Source organism: Lepidochelys kempii, chromosome 21 (genome assembly GCF_965140285.1).
Source record: "Lepidochelys kempii isolate rLepKem1 chromosome 21, rLepKem1.hap1, whole genome shotgun sequence".
NCBI classification, from domain to species: domain Eukaryota; kingdom Metazoa; phylum Chordata; order Testudines; family Cheloniidae; genus Lepidochelys; species Lepidochelys kempii.
This window is the reverse complement of record NC_136400.1, coordinates 1,775,890-1,798,082: the sequence shown is the minus strand read 5'-3', so window position 1 is coordinate 1,798,082 and position 22,193 is coordinate 1,775,890. Positions and strand designations below refer to the sequence as shown.

At 39.3% G+C, this 22,193-nt stretch overlaps 1 protein-coding gene across 2 annotated transcripts in view; it reads left to right on the top strand.

The window, feature by feature from the left end:
* Window positions 1–22,193, top strand: part of LRIG2 (leucine rich repeats and immunoglobulin like domains 2) — a 42,970-nt gene that overhangs the window by 7,740 nt on the left and 13,037 nt on the right. Inside the window, exons 1-14 of one of the 2 annotated variants that reach the window (XM_073320427.2) lie at window positions 1,405–1,453; window positions 6,525–6,596; window positions 7,157–7,231; window positions 7,900–8,034; window positions 8,778–8,921; window positions 9,036–9,179; window positions 10,421–10,564; window positions 10,812–10,955; window positions 14,629–14,709; window positions 15,401–15,472; window positions 15,622–15,690; window positions 17,274–17,437; window positions 19,751–20,071; window positions 21,438–21,719. In XM_073320427.2, coding sequence (XP_073176528.1) covers window positions 7,161–7,231; window positions 7,900–8,034; window positions 8,778–8,921; window positions 9,036–9,179; window positions 10,421–10,564; window positions 10,812–10,955; window positions 14,629–14,709; window positions 15,401–15,472; window positions 15,622–15,690; window positions 17,274–17,437; window positions 19,751–20,071; window positions 21,438–21,719 — 1,771 coding nt within the window. In that variant the 5' untranslated portion in view covers window positions 1,405–1,453; window positions 6,525–6,596; window positions 7,157–7,160. Of the gene's footprint in view, window positions 1–1,404; window positions 1,454–6,524; window positions 6,597–7,156; window positions 7,232–7,899; window positions 8,035–8,777; window positions 8,922–9,035; window positions 9,180–10,420; window positions 10,565–10,811; window positions 10,956–14,628; window positions 14,710–15,400; window positions 15,473–15,621; window positions 15,691–17,273; window positions 17,438–19,750; window positions 20,072–21,437; window positions 21,720–22,193 lie in introns of those variants that run through there. The other variant, XM_073320426.2, reaches the window with a different exon arrangement.

The following is a 22,193-nucleotide window of genomic DNA, read 5'->3' as shown; positions in this document are numbered from 1 at the left end:
CACTAAATGTAAAATGTTAGAAAAACCAAATGATCCGTTTGAAAATGAATGGCATAAGCAATAGTTGGTGACTAGTTATAAACAGTGTCCAAAATTATGCTCTAATGCACCAAATGCAAAAGTTCTTGAAAAAGCAGGTAGTCTTACTTCAGTATCTTGTCAGTGAAAACCTATTTTGCAATTTGGATCTCCTTCTTAATAAAACACCTTGCTTTAGAACTTTACATTTATATCTTCACAGTAATCTTAATGAGAGAGGCTTCAGCATAATATCATTTGGTAGACAAATCAGACATTAGAATTTGACTAGTTAAACTATGGGCTTTGTTGTGTGTCAGATCATATATTAATAATCAAGGTGATAAACTATTTGCTGTTATGCTGTAATTAATCTCCTCTGCCCATTATAATGCAAGTTTATTGTCCTGCTGCAAGGCCCAACGTATTCCTGCAGTCAATATCTTCTGAATTATTTGCTGGAATATAGTTATTCTAAACATTTGAATGTGTCATTACCTTAAATTTTATAACTTTATGAGCATAAACTTTCCTGCTTTGGCACTCCAGGATTCATTTAATTAGTTTAATCAAATATAAAAATTAAGGGAGTTTAATGAAGTGAGGAATGATTCAAGCTAGTATCATTGATAGCATAACAGTAGGTGAGAAGTCTCTGTTCACATATTTAGTCACTGATGAACTACACAAATCTATAGAAGGGCTAGAGTTTTCCAGCCTAGCCAAGCGGGGTAAATCCACATTGATGCTTTCCTAGATGCTTTTTCTCAATGCCTGGTTATTTCATGAACTGTTCTAGCTTGCTTGCAAGTTGTGGCTATTAATTAACCAGGCCATTCTGCAGTGCCCATGTTCATTTTGAACTGGCTTACTCTAAATGATTAATCCACTGCATCCTGGCATTGAAAGCTCAGGAAGTACCTTGGACTCTTGAACCACAAGATTGATACACTGGATTATACCTGGCTAGATTTTTTGTTCCATCTCAGGGGCTTTTTACTCTTTTCACATCTCCTGAATACAAGGGATTTTGTTGATGGTTCCTGATGGGAAAGCAAAAAAAATCTGCTGTAGACTGGCATGTTTGTCCAAGACTGGGAGAATTCAATGGTCCAATGGCAAAGGTTGAAAATAAGTGAAATAGTCTATGTTAAAAGAACAAGGATACTGAATCTGCAGCCAGGAGCTCAATGGAAATGTAAGCTGGTTCCTATGAGACCAGAAATTTGGTTTCTACTTTCCTTATCCATTAGTCTTTGGTAACTATAGGTTATGCTCCTTACAGCACAGGTTTCCTCAAGTGCAGAATAAAGATCTGTATTTTTAGAATGCGGTGGGCTTAGGGCGACAATCCTAATTTTTCATTTCTTAAGTCACTAGGAATTCGTCAGCTTCCTTTGGACTGTGGCTTTCCTAGAATTTCTCACGCTTGTAGGTACGGTGTAAGATGAGTACAGAAACTGTGTTGTGGGTTTGGGTTGGGGTTTTTGGGGGGGGCGGAAGAGGATTTTATTTAGCTGCAGCACAGTATTAGATATGCCATGTACTGATCTAACAGAGTCTCAGCTTCAGAGTAGCTTTTAACTGAAATTAGCATACATTCCCATGGTAACACATGAATGCCCCAGAGAACAAAAAAATACAAGGTCTGGAGCTTGCTCCAGTTCTGTCAGTGCCAAGAAAGCACTGCTAGTTTGAGGAACCAGTAAGACTTGAAGTAAACCATCAGGACAAGTGTACTCAAACTGCTTCATAAAGTAGCCCTCTTTCTAATACAGAGATTATGTTGTGGTGATCTCCCTCTTCCCATCCTACTTAAGACTGAAAAACTTCTCTAGAGCAACTACAACAATTGCTGACATGGAAAGGTGATATTAGAAAGTTATTTATTACTAATATTAGTTACAGCATGGAAATGCAGAGGTAGCAACATGTGAGCAGGCAGCTCTCTACACACCAGTAGCCCAAAGAGTAAATTTTAAACTCTGCTGTAAAATAATGTGCTTCCAAGGTGTAGGATCTTTTTCACATCATTCTGATTATCATTTGTGCCAGTCACTATCTCCGGCTGTTAGCACTATGAACCAGTGCTGTTGTTATGTCCTCCCTGAAAGTGTAGAGGCACAGATTTCAAATGACATTAAACATAATCTCTGACTTCAGAAACTAATGGTAATGACTGCTAAAATATGCCTGAAATTAAGGGACAAGACTTGTTCAGTTTCCCATGACCTAGTCAATTCCTGGTTCCTTGTCTTTGATGGCCACTCAAGTGGTGGCTTTTGTGTGTCAACTCTGCTTGTCTGGAAGCAGACTGAAGCCACAAGACCTCTTTCAGACACTGAACACGTTTCATAAAGCTCTAGGTGACCACAGACCTGTGCTGGAATTGAGCAACAGGTTCTAACCCAGTATCAGTTGCTCAAACCATCCAATTTCCAGACTATTCTTAATTTCTTGACTGGATTTGAAAAGTAGGATTTCACCCTATGAGTACAAGGTTGATGAGTGGATAAACCTACAGGACTGAATTTGTCTGCTTTCTGCTGTTCTTCCATTGTATGTGTAATTGCCATGATCAAAATGTTCGTAATTCATCTGCTGTGTTGTTTTTAGCACTGTTGTGATGAGCATACCTGTTAGTGCCAGAGAGCGTTGCACTCCATACAAATCAGATGGAAGAAAAGGCAGTTCATCTAGTTCTTAATATTTTGCTGCTTAAATTTTTTTTAAAAGAAAAGGTCTAAATGGTGGCGGCTTCACTCTTACTATTGACAAGCAATATGTGTTGCAGAAACTCCATGTGAAAACAATTCTGCAAAGGAGAGTTCTCTTACAGGAGCCACTGGCATTTCAGTTAGTATTCAAGTAATGCTACAAAATGCTGGATACAGATGTGTTGTCTATAATTCTCTTACAAATGAAGAGTGAAATCCTGGCCCCATGGAAGTTGACGGGGAGTCTTTCTACTGGTTTCCATGTGGACAGGATTTCACCTGTATTTCATCTTCACTGGCTCTGCAGAAGGAGAAAAATATCACTTGTATTGTTCATCTATTTCTGAGGGTATCTCTGAATTTTTTTGAAGCACCAAATTCTCGTTCACAAACCTGTTTGGATTTCTGCATGCCTTATCTAAATTATTTGCATCCCAATGATACTAAAGAGCGACATTAACAGCATGTCTGACTGCATGATATCTAGAATTTTTAGAAGTCATTTTTTTTACACCTGTGTCACTATAGATGATTTAGCATGATTAGGAGTTGATTTCTTAACACTAAAATCCATTTTTTCTTCACAAAGACGTTTTCGTTCTTCACTCTATTAATACTCGAATAGCATCAGAGTTTCTAGAGGTTGGAGTGGTGAAAGAAATTAAGATTCATTAGTAACTTAGTGTCTATGTTGCAACAATCTAGTGTTGTTACAAGGACTAAATTCATCAGGGATATTGATTACATTGTAGGAGCTCTTGACGAGGAAGATGCCTGAGACAGCTATGGCAGGTCAAGCATACTTAGAAGCTTAAATAAGGGTGCTGAGACCTGTGTGGTGAGTTCGGGCACATGGAACTCATGACTACAAGGTGTCGTGGCCACGAATTTAGCAGGATTAAAAAAATTTGGCATGAAACATCCACGGCTACACTAGATAGGAGTACAAACATTGTAAGAGATGTACACCATCACGGTTCAGGTTACAGCCACTGTGCACCTGGATTTGGGATGTAATGTCCCATGTGAGTCAGTTATTCATAATTCTCATTTATGGTGTTCCTTGAAATTTCTTTTGAAGCAGCTGGGACTGGCCACTCACAATAGATAGTCTAGCTGAGTATCCTGAATCTCTAGTCCTCTGGCACATTTGACTTCCTGAATTAGCAAACAATTGGGGAAGTTTTTAGTCCACAGGGGATGTGATGTTGATGGTCAGAGCACAAACAGCCAGTAAACATCAGTTTTGAGAGAGAGGCTATCCTTTTAGAATAAGTAAATTATTCTGTAACTGCTGTGGCCCCTCCTGATTCAATGATTACGGCATTTTCACTCTCTGTTCATGAGAAAATTGAAGTGAAGTAATGGTAAAGATCACTATGTGATTGATCAGTCTGCAAAAATGTGGTCAGTTTTTCCATGTGTGGCAACTGGAACTTATCTTTGCACTTGTTTTAGCTTGAGTGTAGGAAGTTCTGACAAGCTTGCACGCCAGAAAAATCCATTTGCTTGAGTGCACTTATCAGTCTTTCTGACGTCCCCCACACTTGTTAATATTTCTATATAATGTGATATGTGCTTGTTTTACGGTTAAGTGTTTAGTGACATTGTGTGCACCATGCCCTGCCCTCCCCATTCTCTAGCAGGTACCCATATGATTTAAGGCCAGCTGTTGTCTTTGGATGCAGCAGTCTCAATCATTCAAAAAAAGCTGCATAATTTCAGATAATGCCTTTTTTTGTCTTCAACTAAATTCTGAGTTGAGAGAGAACCAGGTTTTCAAGCAAGTGCATGCATCTCTTACACGCATCTTAGAGTGTGTCCCATTCACTGTTGAAGCATAAAAATTGTTCCCAGATTCTGGCATAAAATTAAGCACAGAAGTTCTTTCTGGGGAATCCAATAAGGATTTTAAGATCCCATCCGGTGTTTATCCCATCTCTCTTTATTGATGGAAATAAGGTTAGTGTCCACGACAACTATCTTCTGTGATGTAGGGAAAAGTTAACAAATGAGTTTTCAGATGTGAGTTCACTCAAACCGGAAAGTTGTTAAAATGCTAAAGGACTGTGAAATCATGGAATTCACTTTAATGGTGGAAATAATTTTACATTCAAATTTGGTATTTTATAAAGAGAATCATCCTTTCTCTTTAAACAAAAACAAAACCCACTCTTAGCTACTAATGTGCAAGCCTAATTTAAGCATGGAATGTGTGATTGCACTTTAAGGTTCTGTTTAGAAATAGCCATTAGACCACCATTTATAAACTAAGCAGTTGCTTGTTCCATAGATCAAATTGCTTATAACCATATGCGCCACCTCTTGCTGATGTGCTTATAACTCATACAGCCTATGTCTGTAATACATCTGTAGCCTCTGTTAATCACTTAAAGTGTGACTGTGTGTGTTATATCAGAGGAGCTCCACAAAAGGAGAGCTGCTATTGCTGATACCACCTTAATTTAACTGTATCATGGTAAAGCTATAATGAAAGTTCAGGGTGAAAGTATCCAATACTTCCCTGATAGGCAGGTGTGACTCAAGCTAAGTGAAACAGAACTTTCTATTTTAGTAAAGACATTGTTGAAACATGTAGGCATATGTCACTGATGTGCTTGCTAGGGTGAGATAAACCGTTACCCATTTCTGTTATCTTTACTGTTTCACAAAAATGCTGCTGTTGCCAGCCCTGTTCTAATATACCGTGTTTGGGCTGTCAGCACAAGCCACCTGGGTTTCATCTTTGCCCTGGATAGAAGCCAAAATGCATTAATGAGATGGATTTTAAAAAAAATATTTTAATACAACCTTATTATGGAGTGACCGTTCTCTCTCTCCATAGTTAAGGCTAGAACCACATTTCTTTTGTCAGCATGATTTTGGTAACCGTTGTAAGTTTCTTCAGCCTCAAAATAGATAGTCCCTGCTCCAAAGAGCTTACAGTCTTACTATATGCTTGTACAATGTCCCGCATGATGGGGCTGCAATGTCAGTTTGGGTTTGTAGGCCCCATTGTATAACAATTGACGTGTTAGGTCTGAGACAAAAGCAGAGCATTTTACAAAATGTGAGGTGAATTGGGATAAGACTTAATTTTTCCTGTCTCTTTATCTACCAAACTCTTACATTCCTTTCCTACTGTTCCATTTGTCCTCCCTTTTCATCATTAGTGTCCTCTGTAAACGAAAACAAACTGGAGCTAAAAAGTGCTTCTGAGTGTGCCCCAGTTCCTTTTTTCCTACCTCTTGTTTGACTCCTGCTTATGTGCTCTTTGTGCAGGGATTGTTCTTTAAAATAACTCCCCTTAACTGCTAAGATATATGAATCTGTCAAGGGTTTTACCCTTGGGGAGGGTGAGAAAACAGGGTCACTACTGCAAAAACCTTCTCAGAGGCATTGCTGGAATTTTAAAAGGGTGTTGTCAATACATCTTTCGAAGGTATGGGGAGCCTTTCCTAGTGAGCTTTGGAAAACTGCCATTAAACTTCCAAAAAGTGCTCCTAGCAAATATTTCATATGATCTCTTAACCTGTCAACCCATTTTTTTTTTTAAAACAGAGGTAGTCCATTAGTGGCATAAAGAGCTAGATTTTCCCAAGTAGTTAATATAGTAAGCTTGAGGAAACCTTTTTTATTGTTTGGTGTAATATGACTAATATGTTCCAAAAACTATGAAAATGGATTCAAAATGCTTGTGAATTTTAGATGAAACAACTTGTAATGTAGAGTACACAACTACTTGGGTTCAGACTATAGAATAATCTCTTATTTCTCTTTATTCTCCAGGGATTTAAGTCATAATCACTTACAGTCCTCTAACTGGAGTATTGGTTTGTCTATTCACACACTGCAAGAAGTGTAAGTTAATTTAAGTCATCATTGTTTATTTTAAACATTTTGTTGCAGAGTTCTTACATGTTCATATTTAGGATTTTAACTTGTCAATTTCTAAGCTCTGGCTCCTAAGGCACATCAGGATTGTCTGAATTACTAAAAAATATCTGAATCAAGGTAGCAGAAATTGACAGTCCTATTTTAGTAGCACAGTACATGTAAGGCAGAGATATATTCAACCCTCAGAACCACATTTCAGCAGGAAGCATAGAAATCTAGTACTCATTCCATTATTTTAAAATAGAAACAGGGCATCACTTTGTTTTGAATGTAGCTAATTTTTAGTTGCCATTACATTAATTTAACTACCTAAAGCAGTTCTGTGTTTTGGATTGCTGAATCTTCCAAACTTTTGTTACTAAACTAGCTTTTAGGGAGTCTACCAGCACTGTCCACTGCAAAATGTCATTAATGTAGATAAAATGTTCACAACGTTATAGTATCAAGAGAAATGTTTAAGTTGTTCAGCTGTTTAGAATGGCTTTTCCCTTTTTGAAGTGTCAGTAAAGAAATCTCTTTTTCAGGAAGATGAATTACAATGAGCTAAGTGAAATTCCCTACTTTGGAGAACCAACTTCTAATATTACTGTTCTCTCATTGTAAGTAAATATTTAAAGACTTGAAAAAATTGCTTTCTCTTATAAGCAAGTGAAAAAGATTGTCTCAAAGGAATTGAAAGCAGCTAATTTTTTAAAAGCTAAACTTGTTTAAATATCTTTTTGTTTAAAATGCTTCAAGGCAGATGTACAGCACTTTTTATTTTTTTTTAAAAGCACACGTCCCCACAAAAGACATTAGTAACACAGTTGACCAAAAGGTAACTGTAACTCACCAGCGAATGCAAGCTACTGGGAGTGCGGGGTGGGGGTGGGGAGAGCAGAAAGTGGGGGATTTCTGCCATGCACTCTTATAAACAGCCCTGAGGCTCTTTGAAGAGGGAGGGGTGAAGGGGAAGGGTGTCTGTTCCAGACTCAAGGACTCACACAGGAAACCGCTTACTTCCAGCCCCCCAGGGGCTAAAATCTGACTGTTGGAAAAACCACCTTTACTGTCAAGATGGTTGTGGGAAGGGGACTTCCAACATTGCCAGGACCTGAAATAAGGTTTTATCGATCTTAACACCCAGAACAGTACGTTACTTTTTTTTTTAACTCAGACATGGGTTATTAATCCTAATCCTTGGACCCCCAATTATAGCTAGTTGTGGTGCTCATCCCTAGTGATGGTCTGGTGATCGTCCTCATGTTGCTGTTTCTTTTGTTTGTAGAGTTCACAATACAATTCCAGAGATAAATGCTGAGCAGCTCCAACTTTACCTTTTGTTGGAGAACCTAGACCTTAGCTCTAACCTCATATCAGAAATTAAAGCTTCTTCGTTCCCACGAATGCAGTTGAAGTACCTGTAAGTATAATGAGGTAACTGATCTGTAGTGTGCTAAAAGTGCATAGTTTTAGTACAACCTAACATCACCTTTTTCCCCCGCTGTAAAAAAAGATGAGAACCAGTGGCTGGGGTTGAGAGTAGAAGGATTCTTTTTCCCCACCCAGGCTGAATTGTTGACTAGCCATGTGCTGCTTATGTAGGCAATGTTATAAACGTGTTTGTACTTTACAAACTGATAGGAATCACGATCTCTTGCCTCAAAGAGCCTTACACTGAAAGGTCCCATCTATAGTAGGGTACTGACCTATTACATACAGCAATGTGTCCCTCTGAATAGTACAACTGGTAATGTAGATGGGACAAAATCACTTAAAACACAATGGTACCTAGTCATAATCATGCTTTCTCAGGTTGTGTTGAAAAGGGTTTTGTCCCATCTACACTAGCAATGACTGTTTCCTACACTAACATGCCTGTGTCTGACAGCCAGCGTTGGGTTACTTCCTAGTGTACCCTAGTTTTTGCTGATCTTGGCCAGGTCATTTGATTGTCTTTGTCATGCCTGCTCTTGCCTGTTGTCCTTTTGGGATTAAATAGGTTAAACTATGAAACCAGAACTTGAATTCCTGAAACTGGAGACTTGATGAGACCAAATAACTTTACAAGAAATTAGTTCTAATACAAATATTAGTTAGACATTCTTATGCAATTTTAAAGTAGAATTTTCCATGTTGAGAAAATCTTTTCTCCTCCTTTCTTAGGAATCTGAGTAACAACAGAATAACTACCCTAGAAGCAGGCTGCTTTGATAATTTGTCCAGTTCTCTAGTGGTGGTGAAACTAAACAGAAACAGAATTAGTATGATTCCACCAAAGATCTTCAAATTGCCTCATGTGCAGTTCCTGTAAGTGATGTCCCTTAAACTCCATGAACCATGTTTAAAATTGTATCATTTGCTTGAGAATGTGTTCTTAGTGAAAGATATCTAAACACTTATGGCTAACTTATTTTATTTAAGGGAACTTAAAAGGAACCGGATTAAAATAGTGGAAAGTCTTACATTCCAGGGTCTGGAATCCTTAAAATCATTAAAAATGCAGCGCAATGGTATTAGCAAACTAATGGATGGAGCATTCTTTGGATTGGATAATATGGAAGAACTGTAAGTATGGCTGCTCATGGCATTTTGTTAGATATCCTCTTCAGGCACCAACGGGGAAAGTGGGTCCTCATTGTGCCTCTCATGATGCCAGGCTTCACTGGAATAGTTGATGAGAAGTACAGAAAATGTTTGCATTTCTGTTCTTCCTTGGGGAAGCTTACGGCTTCACGTCTTTCATGGTAACTCCAAAGAGGAATAAAGATATTACTGTCTCTCTCCCTTCTACCAGCTTAGCTCCATCCACCAAGGTGATTCAGAAAGTGTCACGCTCTCGCTACTCCATTGATGGAATCTGTTTCCATATTAAGATTTCTCCAGTCTTTTCACTGTAATGCACAGCTATTGAGTAAACTGTATCCTTATGGCAGTTACATATCAATCCTGACAGCCTCAACCTGTTCCTGTGGCCCCAGCTATTGGTGCTGTGTCAAAGCTATGATTAGGTATGCATGTTGCCTTCCCAACCTATCCCTGAACCATTGTTCTCCAAAGAATATAGAAATGAAACCATCATTTCTGATTGGGTATCTGATGGCATTACAGATAGGACTGCCTTCCAACTAAGGTATGATTGATATTAAAGCTTGGTGTCCCCGTAAGTTCAGTGTCCATTGAGAAGTCTCCCAGAAACTTTCCAAGGGAATCTCAAGTTCAGACTCACTCAGTTTTACTACTCTTGCCATCATATGCAGAACTAAGAAATGAAATTGTGCAAACTACTTCATTAAAAATGTGTTCCCATAGCATGTTACGGGAGTGAGGACGGGGGGGGGGGGCAGGGGAGCGACCTGGAGTCTCTTACAATACCTAGGTACAAGTGAGAGTGCTAATAATCCTGGACTTGCTTTGTGTTAGTGGCTTAACTATAAGGTCTTGACTTTTAGGTGTCTGAGTGTTTGGATGACCTAAGCAGTGCTACCAAGAGATTTTAATAGAGTTGATTTAAAACAAGAGGCCGTATGTTCTAGTGGATAGAACAGAGAATTTTGAGTTAAGGATAGAAGCCAGGATTCTGACTCCTCCACTGGTTCACTGTGACGGTGGGCAGTCATTTACCCTTTTTGTGGGCATCCATTTACTCCTCTGGCCTCTATAACAAGGGTATAATCTTGTCTATCCCACATGCATTCTACAAGGCTTAATGTTAGCAAATCACTAAGATCAACTGATGGGAAGTGCTGTAAAAATGTGTTCCTCATTGAATGTCTACTTAGAAAACATTTTCTTCTCTAAATCTTTAGAGAACTGGAACATAATAACCTGACAGAAATAAACAAGGGCTGGTTGTATGGCTTGCGAACGTTGCAACAACTCTACGTTAGCCAAAATGCCATTAACAGGATCAGTCCAGATGCATGGGAATTCTGCCAAAGACTTTCTGAACTGTAAGTGCTGGGCTGCATTTCAGTGGGGACTTCATGATGTTACCAAGAACAGATTGGCTAGAACATCCATACAAAATGCTGCATCTCTTTTTGCTAGGCCTTTGTCAAAACATTCTAATAGAATGTTTAAGTGAAAATAAATCTGAACAGGGAGTCTTGGTTTCTGGTGACCTCATCGTCTGATATTCTTGCCTTCAGTAAGTCTCTCTTGTGTCTTCTCCTTACTGTGTACACTTAATGTTTCTAGAGACTTGTCATACAACCAGTTGACCCGCCTGGATGAGTCTGCCTTTGTGGGACTTGGCTTATTGGAGAAATTAAATCTGGGTGACAACAGAATCATTCACATTGCCGATGGTGTCTTTAAATGGCTGTCAAATCTTCAAACTCTGTAAGTGCAGAAAGGTTCCAATTTAAAAACTCCTGTTTACTTCTGCTAGCTTCCTTAGTTGTAAAGCAAGGGCTGTGATTGCTACTGGCAGTTGGAGCCTGTAAAGCCTTCAATAGGAGCCTTAGTCCCTGCTGTGCTGCCATCTTGCCTTTGAAGGGATGGGAGGATTGAGGGAGCAGTTTGTCTGTACGAGTAATTGCTGCCCAGAGACTTAGTGGTTTTTTTTTGTTTTGTTTTTTTAAAAGCTTGACTTTTTAGAGCTGGTGGCAGGCAGCAGCTTGTTAGCCCTGGAGAATATCCTGTTAACCAACAGCAAGAGTCAGTGCACACCATCTGACCAGGTTGCTCGAAAACCTGCTCTGGAGACGCTACCTCCCGGCCGGGGCCACTGGAGGTGGTCTAATCACCCTTTTCATTCAGGTCTCAGAGTAGCCGCCGTGTTGGTCTGTATCTGCAGAAAGAACAGGAGGACTTGTGGCACCTTACAGACTAACCAATTTATTAGAGCATAAGCTTTCGTGAGCTACAGCTCACTTCATCGGATGTAACCGATGCAGTAAGCTGTAGTGCACAAAAGCTAATGCTGTAGTAAATTTGTTAGCTTCTAAGGTGCCACAAGTACTCCTTTTCCTTTTCATTCAGTAAGTCAACACAAGTATCAGATGTGAGGATGCCTTGTCAACTTGGGCCCAAATGTTGCCTGTAACTTACTCAGTTCACAGTGACTGGGTACCATGGGAGTAAACATGTAAGCCATAAAAATTACTGTTTAAGCCTTCCCCCTTTTCTGCCCTCCACATATGCTCACTTCACAATGCATATATAACATAACAGTGCAGAAAGATTTGCCACCTCTGTTCTAAGGTATAACTGCACGTATTTTAAGAGCTTCATTAATACATGTAACTATGGCAGGATTTATCCAGCAAAAAGGATTCAATCCTGGTTCTTGCTAAAAACATCCTCGAAGCTGAACACTTCTAATGGTTCCACACAAAACTAGTTGGAAAAGTGTGCAAGTTTATAACTCTTCTGTCAGTTCATTAAGAAAGCGCCTATTTAGGTGAAATCACTGGACACTTATGTAAGCAGTCATATTCTGTTAACCTTAATGCAACCTTTTAATGAAACAATTAAAACTAATCTCTTAGATTTAGAGTAGCATGAAAAAGAACAAGAGCAGATTAATTAGTAGGTTTTGTTGGGTTTTTAAGGGGCGTCAAACAGTTAACAGGCAGGCCATTTGGTTCAGGGTCAGGAATGTCGCAGACAAGGGAGCAATGGTGATTAACAAGGCTCTGAACATTCATGCCTCACCGAGCATGAGGAGCAAATTCTATCAGCTCATACAATGAAGTTCTATTTCCCCTCTCCCTTCCCTCTTGATGCTTTACCAACAAAAACAAAACACCAGATTGGTCCAAATAGCACAGGTATATGGTCACCAAGACACAATTTAATAGTTAAAATAATTTCCATTGTTAGTCCTCCATCTATCCAGTGTGTTAGTGTTAAGATTGACTTAAGTATTATTCTTTGTACACTATGCTCTTAAATGCTTCTTCTAAAAATAGTAAACTTGTAGGGTAACCACACAAAAACTGCAGATGATATATGGGTTATAAATTCAATGGATTAAGAATATGTGCAAAATAGAAATCAGATTATATCTAAAAACAGAACAAAAGTTCCAAAGTCTTAAATCTTATCACCTTGTTTACTTTATAATATTATGTCTGACTGGGCATTAACCATCCAAAGCTGTAAACTCAGCTAACCTAGAGAGTATTCCAGAAGTAAGTATTTCTACTACTGTGTTGTGCTACATTTATTCCCATGTAACCACAGTGTCACTTACTTGGTACAACTTTCTGATTAGAACCTCACTTTAGGGATGTGTATGTTGCCTACCCCTAAACAAGTCTTCAAAGGGAAATTCTCTAATTTAGCATCAAAATTATTTTGGGTCTAGATTATGCAGTCTTTGTTCCCAGTGGTGAGCCCTGCTACCCATTGCAGTTGGTGGGTCTGTTGTGTGCAGCAGCACTCGTCAGTGTAAGTAAAGTTGCACAGTCTAGCTCTTCGTTAGTAATGGTGGAATTCTGGGCATCCTGAATTAAAGTTAAGTTTAAAGTGGATTAAAAGGGAAAGTTAATAGATGGCTCATACTTGTGGAACGTGTTTCTGCAGGTGCTGAACCAATTACTTCAGTATTACAAAATGAATAAGAATGGCTACTGCCACGGGCAAAATACTGGACTAGGTAGACTTTTGGTCTGTTTCAGTATATTAATGTCTATAAAGTAAAACTTCCATTCTAAGCAATGCTAAAAATGGTTCTGTTTCACCATAAATACAGCAAAAGAAATATTTTTTTATATTAAATGAGGCCTATTCACTATTGTTCTTAATTTTATTTAGTGTTCTTATGGCAGTTGATCTATTGCACATGAGCGCTGTCGGACTGATAAATGTTTATATTTTAATGAAACATCAATTGTTTTGCATTAATATTTCTCCCTCACAACTCAGTGGTATATCTGCAAATACCTTTATATGCTGCCATATTAAAAGGCAGATGAGAAGTCTCTCTCTAAAGGAAAAATTCCAGGTAAATCTATGACTTTTAGTTTAAAAGGAACTTTACTGAATCTATTATCCTCCCCCCACCCCTCAGTGAATCATTTAATAATCCCTCCTGAACCAGGGAGTGCTGTATTGGCTTTAGTATAGAACAGCAGACTAAGTTGTAAGGGCAGAAGTGCTGTGCCAGGGTCAAGCAAAAATCCCATTAGCTGGTAACAAGATTTGTGAGCAGAACACGGCACTGTATTGCAAATCTACTACTTCATGCTTGGCAGCCCTACGCTTACAACCTGTATGTAATCTTTTAATATGCTAATGTTATCACAAGCCTGTCACTTGGAAGATTAACACTATGAACATATTGCTTAATTTACTTACACAAACCAATTCACTTCAGGAGCCCCTTCCAGTTTCTAGTAAATAGTCAATGTCACATGGTGATCACTAGCCAGACTATTGGTCTTTACCTAATAGCCAGTCGAGAGACTGTACCTCAGAGCTTCTTGGTTTTCTTTTAAAAAAAAGAAAAAAGGAGGAGGGATAGCTCAGTGGTTTGAGCATTGGCCTGCTAAACCCAGGGTTGTGAGTTCAATCCTTGAGGGGGCCATTTAGGGATCTGGGGCAAAAATTGGGGATTGGTCCTGCTTTGAGCAGGGGGTTGGACTAGATGACCTCCTGAGGTCCCTTCCAACCCTGATATTCTATGATTCTATGAGTACTTGTGGCATCTTAGAGACTAACAAATTAAGTACTCCTTTTCTTTTTGCAAATACAGACTAACACGGCTGCTACTCTGAAACCTTGGTTTTCTTTGTGATTCAGCCAGTGATGCTGTGACTTCAGGCAATTCACTTACCCACCTTGAACCTTTTGAGTTTCCCCATCTGTATAATGGGGTGTTTATCTTTCTACAGGGATGTTGAGGCTCAGTGTTTGTAAAGCACTTTAAGAATCTTTTGGAAGGTACTATGCAGTAGCACAGTACTACTTAAACGCACAGAAATTCTGTATCCCCAGTCATTAGTAACTAGCAATGATGAATATAATTTTTCCCAGGCATGTAAATGAGGCCTTTCTACTCTTGCAGAGATTTGCGGAACAACGAGATCTCTTGGGCCATAGAAGATTCGAATGAAGCCTTTGCAGGTCTCAGCAGACTCAACAAATTGTATGTATTACAAGCCTTGGAAGTGACCTCTTTCCAAGGCATTAGAATAGAAGTGAAGCCAGAAATATTTTTAATAGTGCATAGTATGAACACAAATATAATTAAGTCTGAGAAAAGCCTTTTCTGTTAAGAGCATTTGTATTCAGTATCGTCCCTGTACTAAGTAACTTAGACTAAGGCTAGGAAATTGAACTCTTGCTTGGCAATAGTGTTCAGGAGTGGGTGTCTCTGATCTAGTATTGAGAATGATGGAAGTACTTGTAGGATAAAATCACTTCCGGTATCATTTCAGAAAACATGATTTGAGACCTGAAGTCTGTTATGCTTTCTAAAATTACTGTCTGGGCTATACCTAAGGAAAGTTTTAAGTGCCAGTAGATTTTCAGGTAAAAGATTTCATCCTTTGAAAGGGCTACTAGTTAGTGCCCTTTGGTTCACTTCAGCAGGTTCTTGTCAGAATATTTGACTTTATTTTAAAATCCTTTTGGAAAAGCAGTTACCATGTTCTTGGGAGGGGGTGTCACTGGTATGCATGCAGAACTCCTTCATACTAATGGGAAACTTACATCCAGATAAGGAGAGACCTAGCAACCCTTGTTCACATTGGCCGACGCTACACCACATTATATTGTATTAAAATATTTTGTCTGTTAAAGTCTTCTGTGTTGTGGGGTGGGGGGTTGTCTTTCAGAATCTTGCAAGGAAACCAGATCAAATCAATTACAAAGAAAGCATTCTCTGGCCTTGAAGCACTGGAACATCTGTAAGTACTTTGTCTTGTAGTTCTTGTAGCTTTTTCTGTTGAGCAATCTCAGACAAGTCTCTTCTTCAAACATGCAAATGTCACAACTGTTCAGAGTTAGAATATGAAATGAAGTTTTCCCACTGTGACTCTTCTTGCTTAATTTACAGAGATTTGAACAACAATGCAATAATGTCTATCCAAGAAAATGCTTTTGCTCAGACTCACTTTACTGAGCTGTAAGTATATTTCTTTATTACAAGTTAGACTATATTGTGTCCCTTATAGACTTCCCTACAGTTTTGCTTAAATATGTTCCACCTCTGTTACAAAATATCAATACAACAAAGTAGGCATTAGTGGTGGTAATTTCTATGTAAAAATTAAATTTTTATCCATGGCTATAGGGTTTATCTAATGCCTGCTAAAATTTTATATCTTCTCTTCCTGAACATAATTACTATAAACTACAATACTTCCTTGCAGTGATTTTCCAACTCCTTTGCTCTTTCATCTTGAGAGCAGTTCATGAGAACTCTTGCTTCGGGGTCTGGGTGTTTAAAGCAGTGCTCTGATTAATAAAAAGCTGGGGTTAGCTTTTGTTATCCCCACAATGTCAGGAGCCAAGACTTCCTGGGCGTCTATAATTGGCTTTGTCACTTAGTGTTGGAAAATTTTTATCTGCATTTCTCTGTTTGACAATCCCTTGTGATGCATGGAACCAGGTTGCAAATCAGGACTGTATTCTACCAGGGTTGGTGGTATCAAATTTCTCTGCTGTAAAATATATACTAAAAATGTAAAGGGAGGAATGTTCTGAAAACATTTTAGAATGGGGGAATTTTTTTTAAAAAAAGGTTTTAATATTTGCATGTCTGCTTTGAAATAGAACACAGAGGAAGTCTTTATATTCCTTAATGGTCCAACATGCAGACTGATGATGTTATGGTCATTAATGTGGCTCTTAGCAGTACCCCACTCCTTTATTACAAAATTAAACGCTTCTTGTGGCCCCTCTGAGACTAAATTAAAGCTGTTGACTTGTCTGCTCAAAAATCTAGCCTGGTTTTCAGACAATTAAGAGACGAAAAGCCTCAGATGATATTCCCCATATAAAAAATTCAAAACATCTTGGAACTTGGCCAGTGAACAGGAGAAATGGCCAAACAAATCTTTCCAGGGGGCTTGACTAGCATCATGTTTTGACCCCCCCGGCCTTGTATAAACTTCAGCAAACATGTAGAACGTTATATAATGTTGAGACCCACACACCTAGTGATATTCGATGGGAGTATATAATTCATAGCTCTATAGAAGATGAGGTCTGAATATCATGTAATCTGTTTTAAAAAAAATTATCAATTTAGTTAATCCTGGCCAGATGGGCCATTATTGAGTTTCACATAAGCTTCACTGAGAGAAGGAAGGTAGTGAGACATGCTTTCTATATTAGGCACCCATGTGAGACTTTATTCACTATCTTGTATGTTTTTAAAATGGTGGTGGTTGTTCATGGACAAGAGTGGATATTGCTGAAAGGAATCCCTTTATTCTTTGGTACATGCCCTTCCTGGTTCTAACTCACTAATCCCCAGATTCACTCTCCGGAAGGAGTGAATAATTTTTTTCAGTCCAGTAAAGACTTCCTGATATGGCATTTACTGACAGCAGCCGATAGATCTCCTAAGATCCGGATACAATGGTGGTGGGTGCTTTGTATGTATGTGCCAGTGGTGTTCAGCTACTTTGTCACCACAATATCAGAGATGTGAAATAAGTAAATAAAATGAATGACTCTTCCTTTTTAACCTTGTTTCTGCAGGATGTTGAACACCAGCAGCCTACTCTGTGACTGCCAGTTGAAATGGCTGCTTCAGTGGCTCATTGACAGCCATTTACAACAGGCTGTAAATGTTAGCTGTGCTTACCCTGAATGGTTAGCTGGACAAAGCATTCTCAATGTGAATCCTGAAGACTTTGTCTGTGGTTTGTATTCTTAATGACTTTGACTTAGGGGTATGGCAGTACCTAAGTAGAAATGCACCCTTCTTGGAAACCAGACATTCATGTTGAATTGAAGGAGATTATTGGGCTAAGTAATGGAGACAAAGAATTAATTTGCGTGTACATGCATCACTTGGCCTACCATTGCTTTTTGGTTTGGCTCTTTCCATGGCTATATATTTTTCCCAAGTTCCCTGGTTTCTGTTGCACTGAGGCACTGTATAGTCTACTGTAAGAGATGCTTCATCAGTGATTTAGGTAATGGCATAGAGAGTACACTTATAAAGTTTGTGGAGGATACCAACCTGGGAGGGGTTGCAAGTGCTTTGGAGGATAGGATTGTAATTCAAAATGATCTGGACAAACGGGAGAAATGGTCTGAAGTAAATAGGATGAAATTCAAGAAAGACAAAAATGCAAAGTACTTCACTTAGGAAGGAACAATCAGTTGCACACATACAAAATGGGCAATGACTGCCTAGGAAGAAGTACTGCAGAAAGGGATATGGGGGTCATAATGGATCACAAGCTAAATGAGTAAACAGTGTAAGACGGTTGCAAAAAAAGTGAACATCTTTCTGGGATGTATTAGCAGGATTGTTGTAAGCAAGACACAAGAAGTAATTCTTCCACTGTACTCCATGCTGATTCTCCTTCAACTGGAGTATTGTGTCCAGTTCTGGGTGCCATATTTCAGGAAAGATGCGGACAGATTAGAGAAAGTCTAGGGAAGAGCAACAAAAACGATTAAAGGTTTAGAAAACATGACCTAAGAGAGAAGATTGAAAAAATGGGGTATGCTTAGTCTGGAGAAGAGATGACTGAGGGGGATATAACAGTTTTCAAGTATATAAAAGGTGGTTATAAGGAGGAGGAAGAAAAATTGTTCTTAACCTCTGAGGATAGGGCAAGAAGCAATGGGCTTAAATTGCAGCAAGGGCAGTTTAGGTCGGATATTAGGAAAAACTTCCGAACTGTCAGGATGGTTAAGCACTGGAATAAATTGCCTAGGGAGGTTGTGGAATCTCCATCACTGGAGATTTTTAAGAGTAGGTTAGACAAACACGTGTCGGGCATGGTCTAGATAATACCTGGTCCTGCCATGAGTGCAGGGGACTGGACTAGATGACCTCTCACAGTCCCTTCCAGTCCTGTGATTATATAAGAGGGGAAGTCCTATGACAAGATCCTTTAATTTACTATAAAAATTTGATGTGGCTCAAATTCTTGATTGTCTGCTTTGTAGAAGGTGTTGAACCCTGTAATAGTGGTTCTCTTAGTACCTAGGAGGGCATGGGTAGCTTAAATTTTTTGTATGCACAGGATAGTCTGGGCATCCTGGAGAGTGATATTATGACAAAGGAACCCAAATAAGTGTTACAGAGTGCCTCACAAACTTGAACGCGTTAATCCTTGCAAAAGAATTGTGAGATAAGAAAGTGCTATTATCTGCATTTTATAGATGGGGAAACTGAGGTGGAAACTGTGACTTGTCTAAGGCCACACAGGGACTCTGTGGAAGATCTGAGAATTTAATCCATGTGTCCTGGGTTCCAGGCTAGCACCTTAACCACCTGGCCATCCTTATCCATCCACATGTCTGTTTTCCGCAACACCCTACCTCCTTTTTTGGTCGGTAGCAATCTTTGGTGGGTCTTAAGCTCCTCATTCCTACCTCAGTGCTCCCAACCTAACATCTGCCAATGGATTAGCACAACTGAAGCTTTTTGCTTAAAAACAATAAGCATTGAAATAGGTATGTTGACATATAAATTGTCATCAGTCAACACTCTTCAGGGAGGAATGGGACAGTTCATGTTTCTCAGAGATTTCTTTAGGTTGTTTGCATGCAGACATATTGCAGCAAGCCATCAGTTTACATCGTGTGATGCCTGTAAAGATGTCTTTGCTGCCATGAGAATTTCTATCCCTTACAAAATAAAATTAGATTATGCAGCACAATTATGCATCTGTGTATAAAATCTGCAACAAATCCAGGTAACTATGGAAAATACAGGTTCCTGGTGAAGACCTTGAGGTGTCTTTCACCTCATCTGTTCTTGTTGCTTATTCTGTGTGGCCCCCACCTGTTTGTTTCACAGCTTCGTTTCTCCATCAGCTGACTGATGTCAAACTCAAGATAATTTAATGCGGGGAATAAGCAGTGGAAGCAGATGTTACCTACGATACAAACAGCACTGTTTGTTTCCACATAAAATACTTTTCAATATTTTTCTTGCAACATCAGCTGCATGCTGAAGGGAAAACCTGATTAATCTTGCTATCCCTTTTCAGATGACTTTCCTAAACCACAGATAAGAGTACATCCTGAGAGCACAATTGCTCTAAGAGGCATGAATGTGACTTTGACTTGCACTGCAGTAAGCACCAGTGATTCACCAATATCCACTGCATGGCGTAAAGACAGTGAAGTATTGTATGATGCAGACATTGAGAATTTTGCCAGGTATCAGCAGCAAGATGGGGAGGTCCTTGAATACACCACAGTCCTGCATCTTTTCAATGTGAATTTCACCGATGAAGGGAAATACCAGTGCATTGTCACTAATCACTTTGGTTCCAATTATTCCAACAAAGCCAAACTGACTGTCAATGGTAAGCAGCTATGCTAACAAAAGAGAAGCTTTATTTTTTTTCATCTGAGGTTATAATTAAACTTTTATCTAGAAAAATGCTTTTGAAGCTAGTTGAGATTTACAAGAGCTTGATTTCCTCCTCACTGAAGTTGTTCCAATGTTTGTTCAGACTCCATAAAGAGGCTCAGAAAAGCAGGAACAAAACTCCTATAATGGGTCTGTGGAGAGGAGTCATGTCCAGAGCTGGCTGAAAAATTTGCATGATATTTTCAGCATTTATCATAGTTATCAAACCTATCCGTTCCATAAGTGGTAAAAATTGGCAACACTTTTTGGCAAAAATAAATAAAATTTTGAAAACATAAAACATTTCACCAAGCTCTAGTCAAAATATGTGTAATTCTCTCTCTAGTCCAGCAAAATGGGTGCAGTGTTACTGTTTCTAAACTGAAAGCTCCCGCTGTTGGCTGAGTGAGCCACCCACCCTTCCCCTATAAACACTTGCAAAGCTGAGGGACACAGACACAAGTAGATCTACCACATAAAACTGAGGAAACAACCATTGTATTGAGGTATTTCAGCCCCATTTAAGCCTTCTGTTGTCATGATCTGAAAGAAGGTGGCCAAGAAACCCATGTTAAACCAAGCCTTTAGAGAACACTAGATAAGTGGAGGGGACTGTCCGTCCAGAGCAGAAATCCATTCTAGGAGACACGAGTTTGTCTGGCTTGCTCCAGAGGCACTGGCTGACTCCTCATGAGTAAAGAGCTTGTGAGCTCTTAGCAGAGCCATGTATGATACTGCTGTTGGCTATTAAGCTATAATTCACCTCTTCTTTTACAGGGGACAGAAAAGTATGAGCAAATAAAGACTTGAGAATTAAGCTAAGCCGTCCTGCTTTCACCTGTTACTGAGAGGTAGTGGTTGGGACATTTGTCCCCCACTAAGATGATCTTAATGGAGTATTGCAGATTTAGTATTCCATTACAGGTTTCAGAGTAGCAGCCGTGTTAGTCTGTATTCGCAAAAAGAAAAAGAGTACTTGTGGCACCTTAGAGACTAACCAGTTTATTTGAGCATAAGCTTTCGTGAGCTACAGCTCACAATGCATCCAATGAAGTGAGCTGTAGCTCACGAAAGCTTATGCTCAAATAAATTTGTTAGTCTCTAAGGTGCCACAAGTACTCCTTTTCTTTATTTCATTACAGAATTTTAAATAAAAGAATATACTGCATTTGTATCATTCCTACAATCCTTTAAAAGGATTGTAGCAGTCTGTAAGATCTGCTGCAGTTCAGAGACTCCTCTAGTATAGAGAAGAACTTAATTATGCCCTGAACTGAAAATTTTTTCACATTCAGTCCATAATGTCTCCTCCACTGCAGAGCTGCCTTCCTTTCTGAAAACCCCCATGGATCTAACTATCCGTACTGGGGCCATGGCCCGACTTGAGTGTGCCGCCGAGGGCCACCCCCCTCCACAGATCTCATGGCAGAAAGACGGTGGCACAGACTTCCCTGCAGCACGAGAGAGGCGAATGCATGTTATGCCTGAAGACGATGTGTTCTTCATCGCAAATGTAAAAATAGAAGATATGGGAATCTATAGCTGTATGGCACAAAACATCGCAGGAGGTCTATCAGCAAATGCCACATTGACTGTATTAGGTAAGCAAAGCACAATTCTGGGACTGTACAGATCCTTTCACTTATCTCTCTTTGTGATGATGGTAGCTGACTTACATGAGAGGTTGCTAGGGAATCTAAATGAATTGGATGTGAGTTAATGTGCTACCAGAGTGGCATGTTTCTCTGATTGTAGGTAGCAGTTAATCACATTTTTCAAGATGGGTCAAAGCTATAAAAGGACCAGTGTTCGACTTACCTGGTTGTAGGTGGTGGTTTGCGGTAAAGAACAATGGAAGAAATGTATTTTGTTAATGTGTGTGGCTACAGCAGAGTTCCCTATTGTTGGCTTGCATTATCTTGGGGAAGTTGAATGCCAAACTTGGAAACAGTTTCTAATGCTGCGCCCTTCTTCTGTTGTCCATATCAGTCTGCATCATGAAATAACCTCTCATCAGTCACTCGCTGCGCAGCTAGTCTGCAGCTTCATTTACTGTACATTTTGGTATGGGTTTG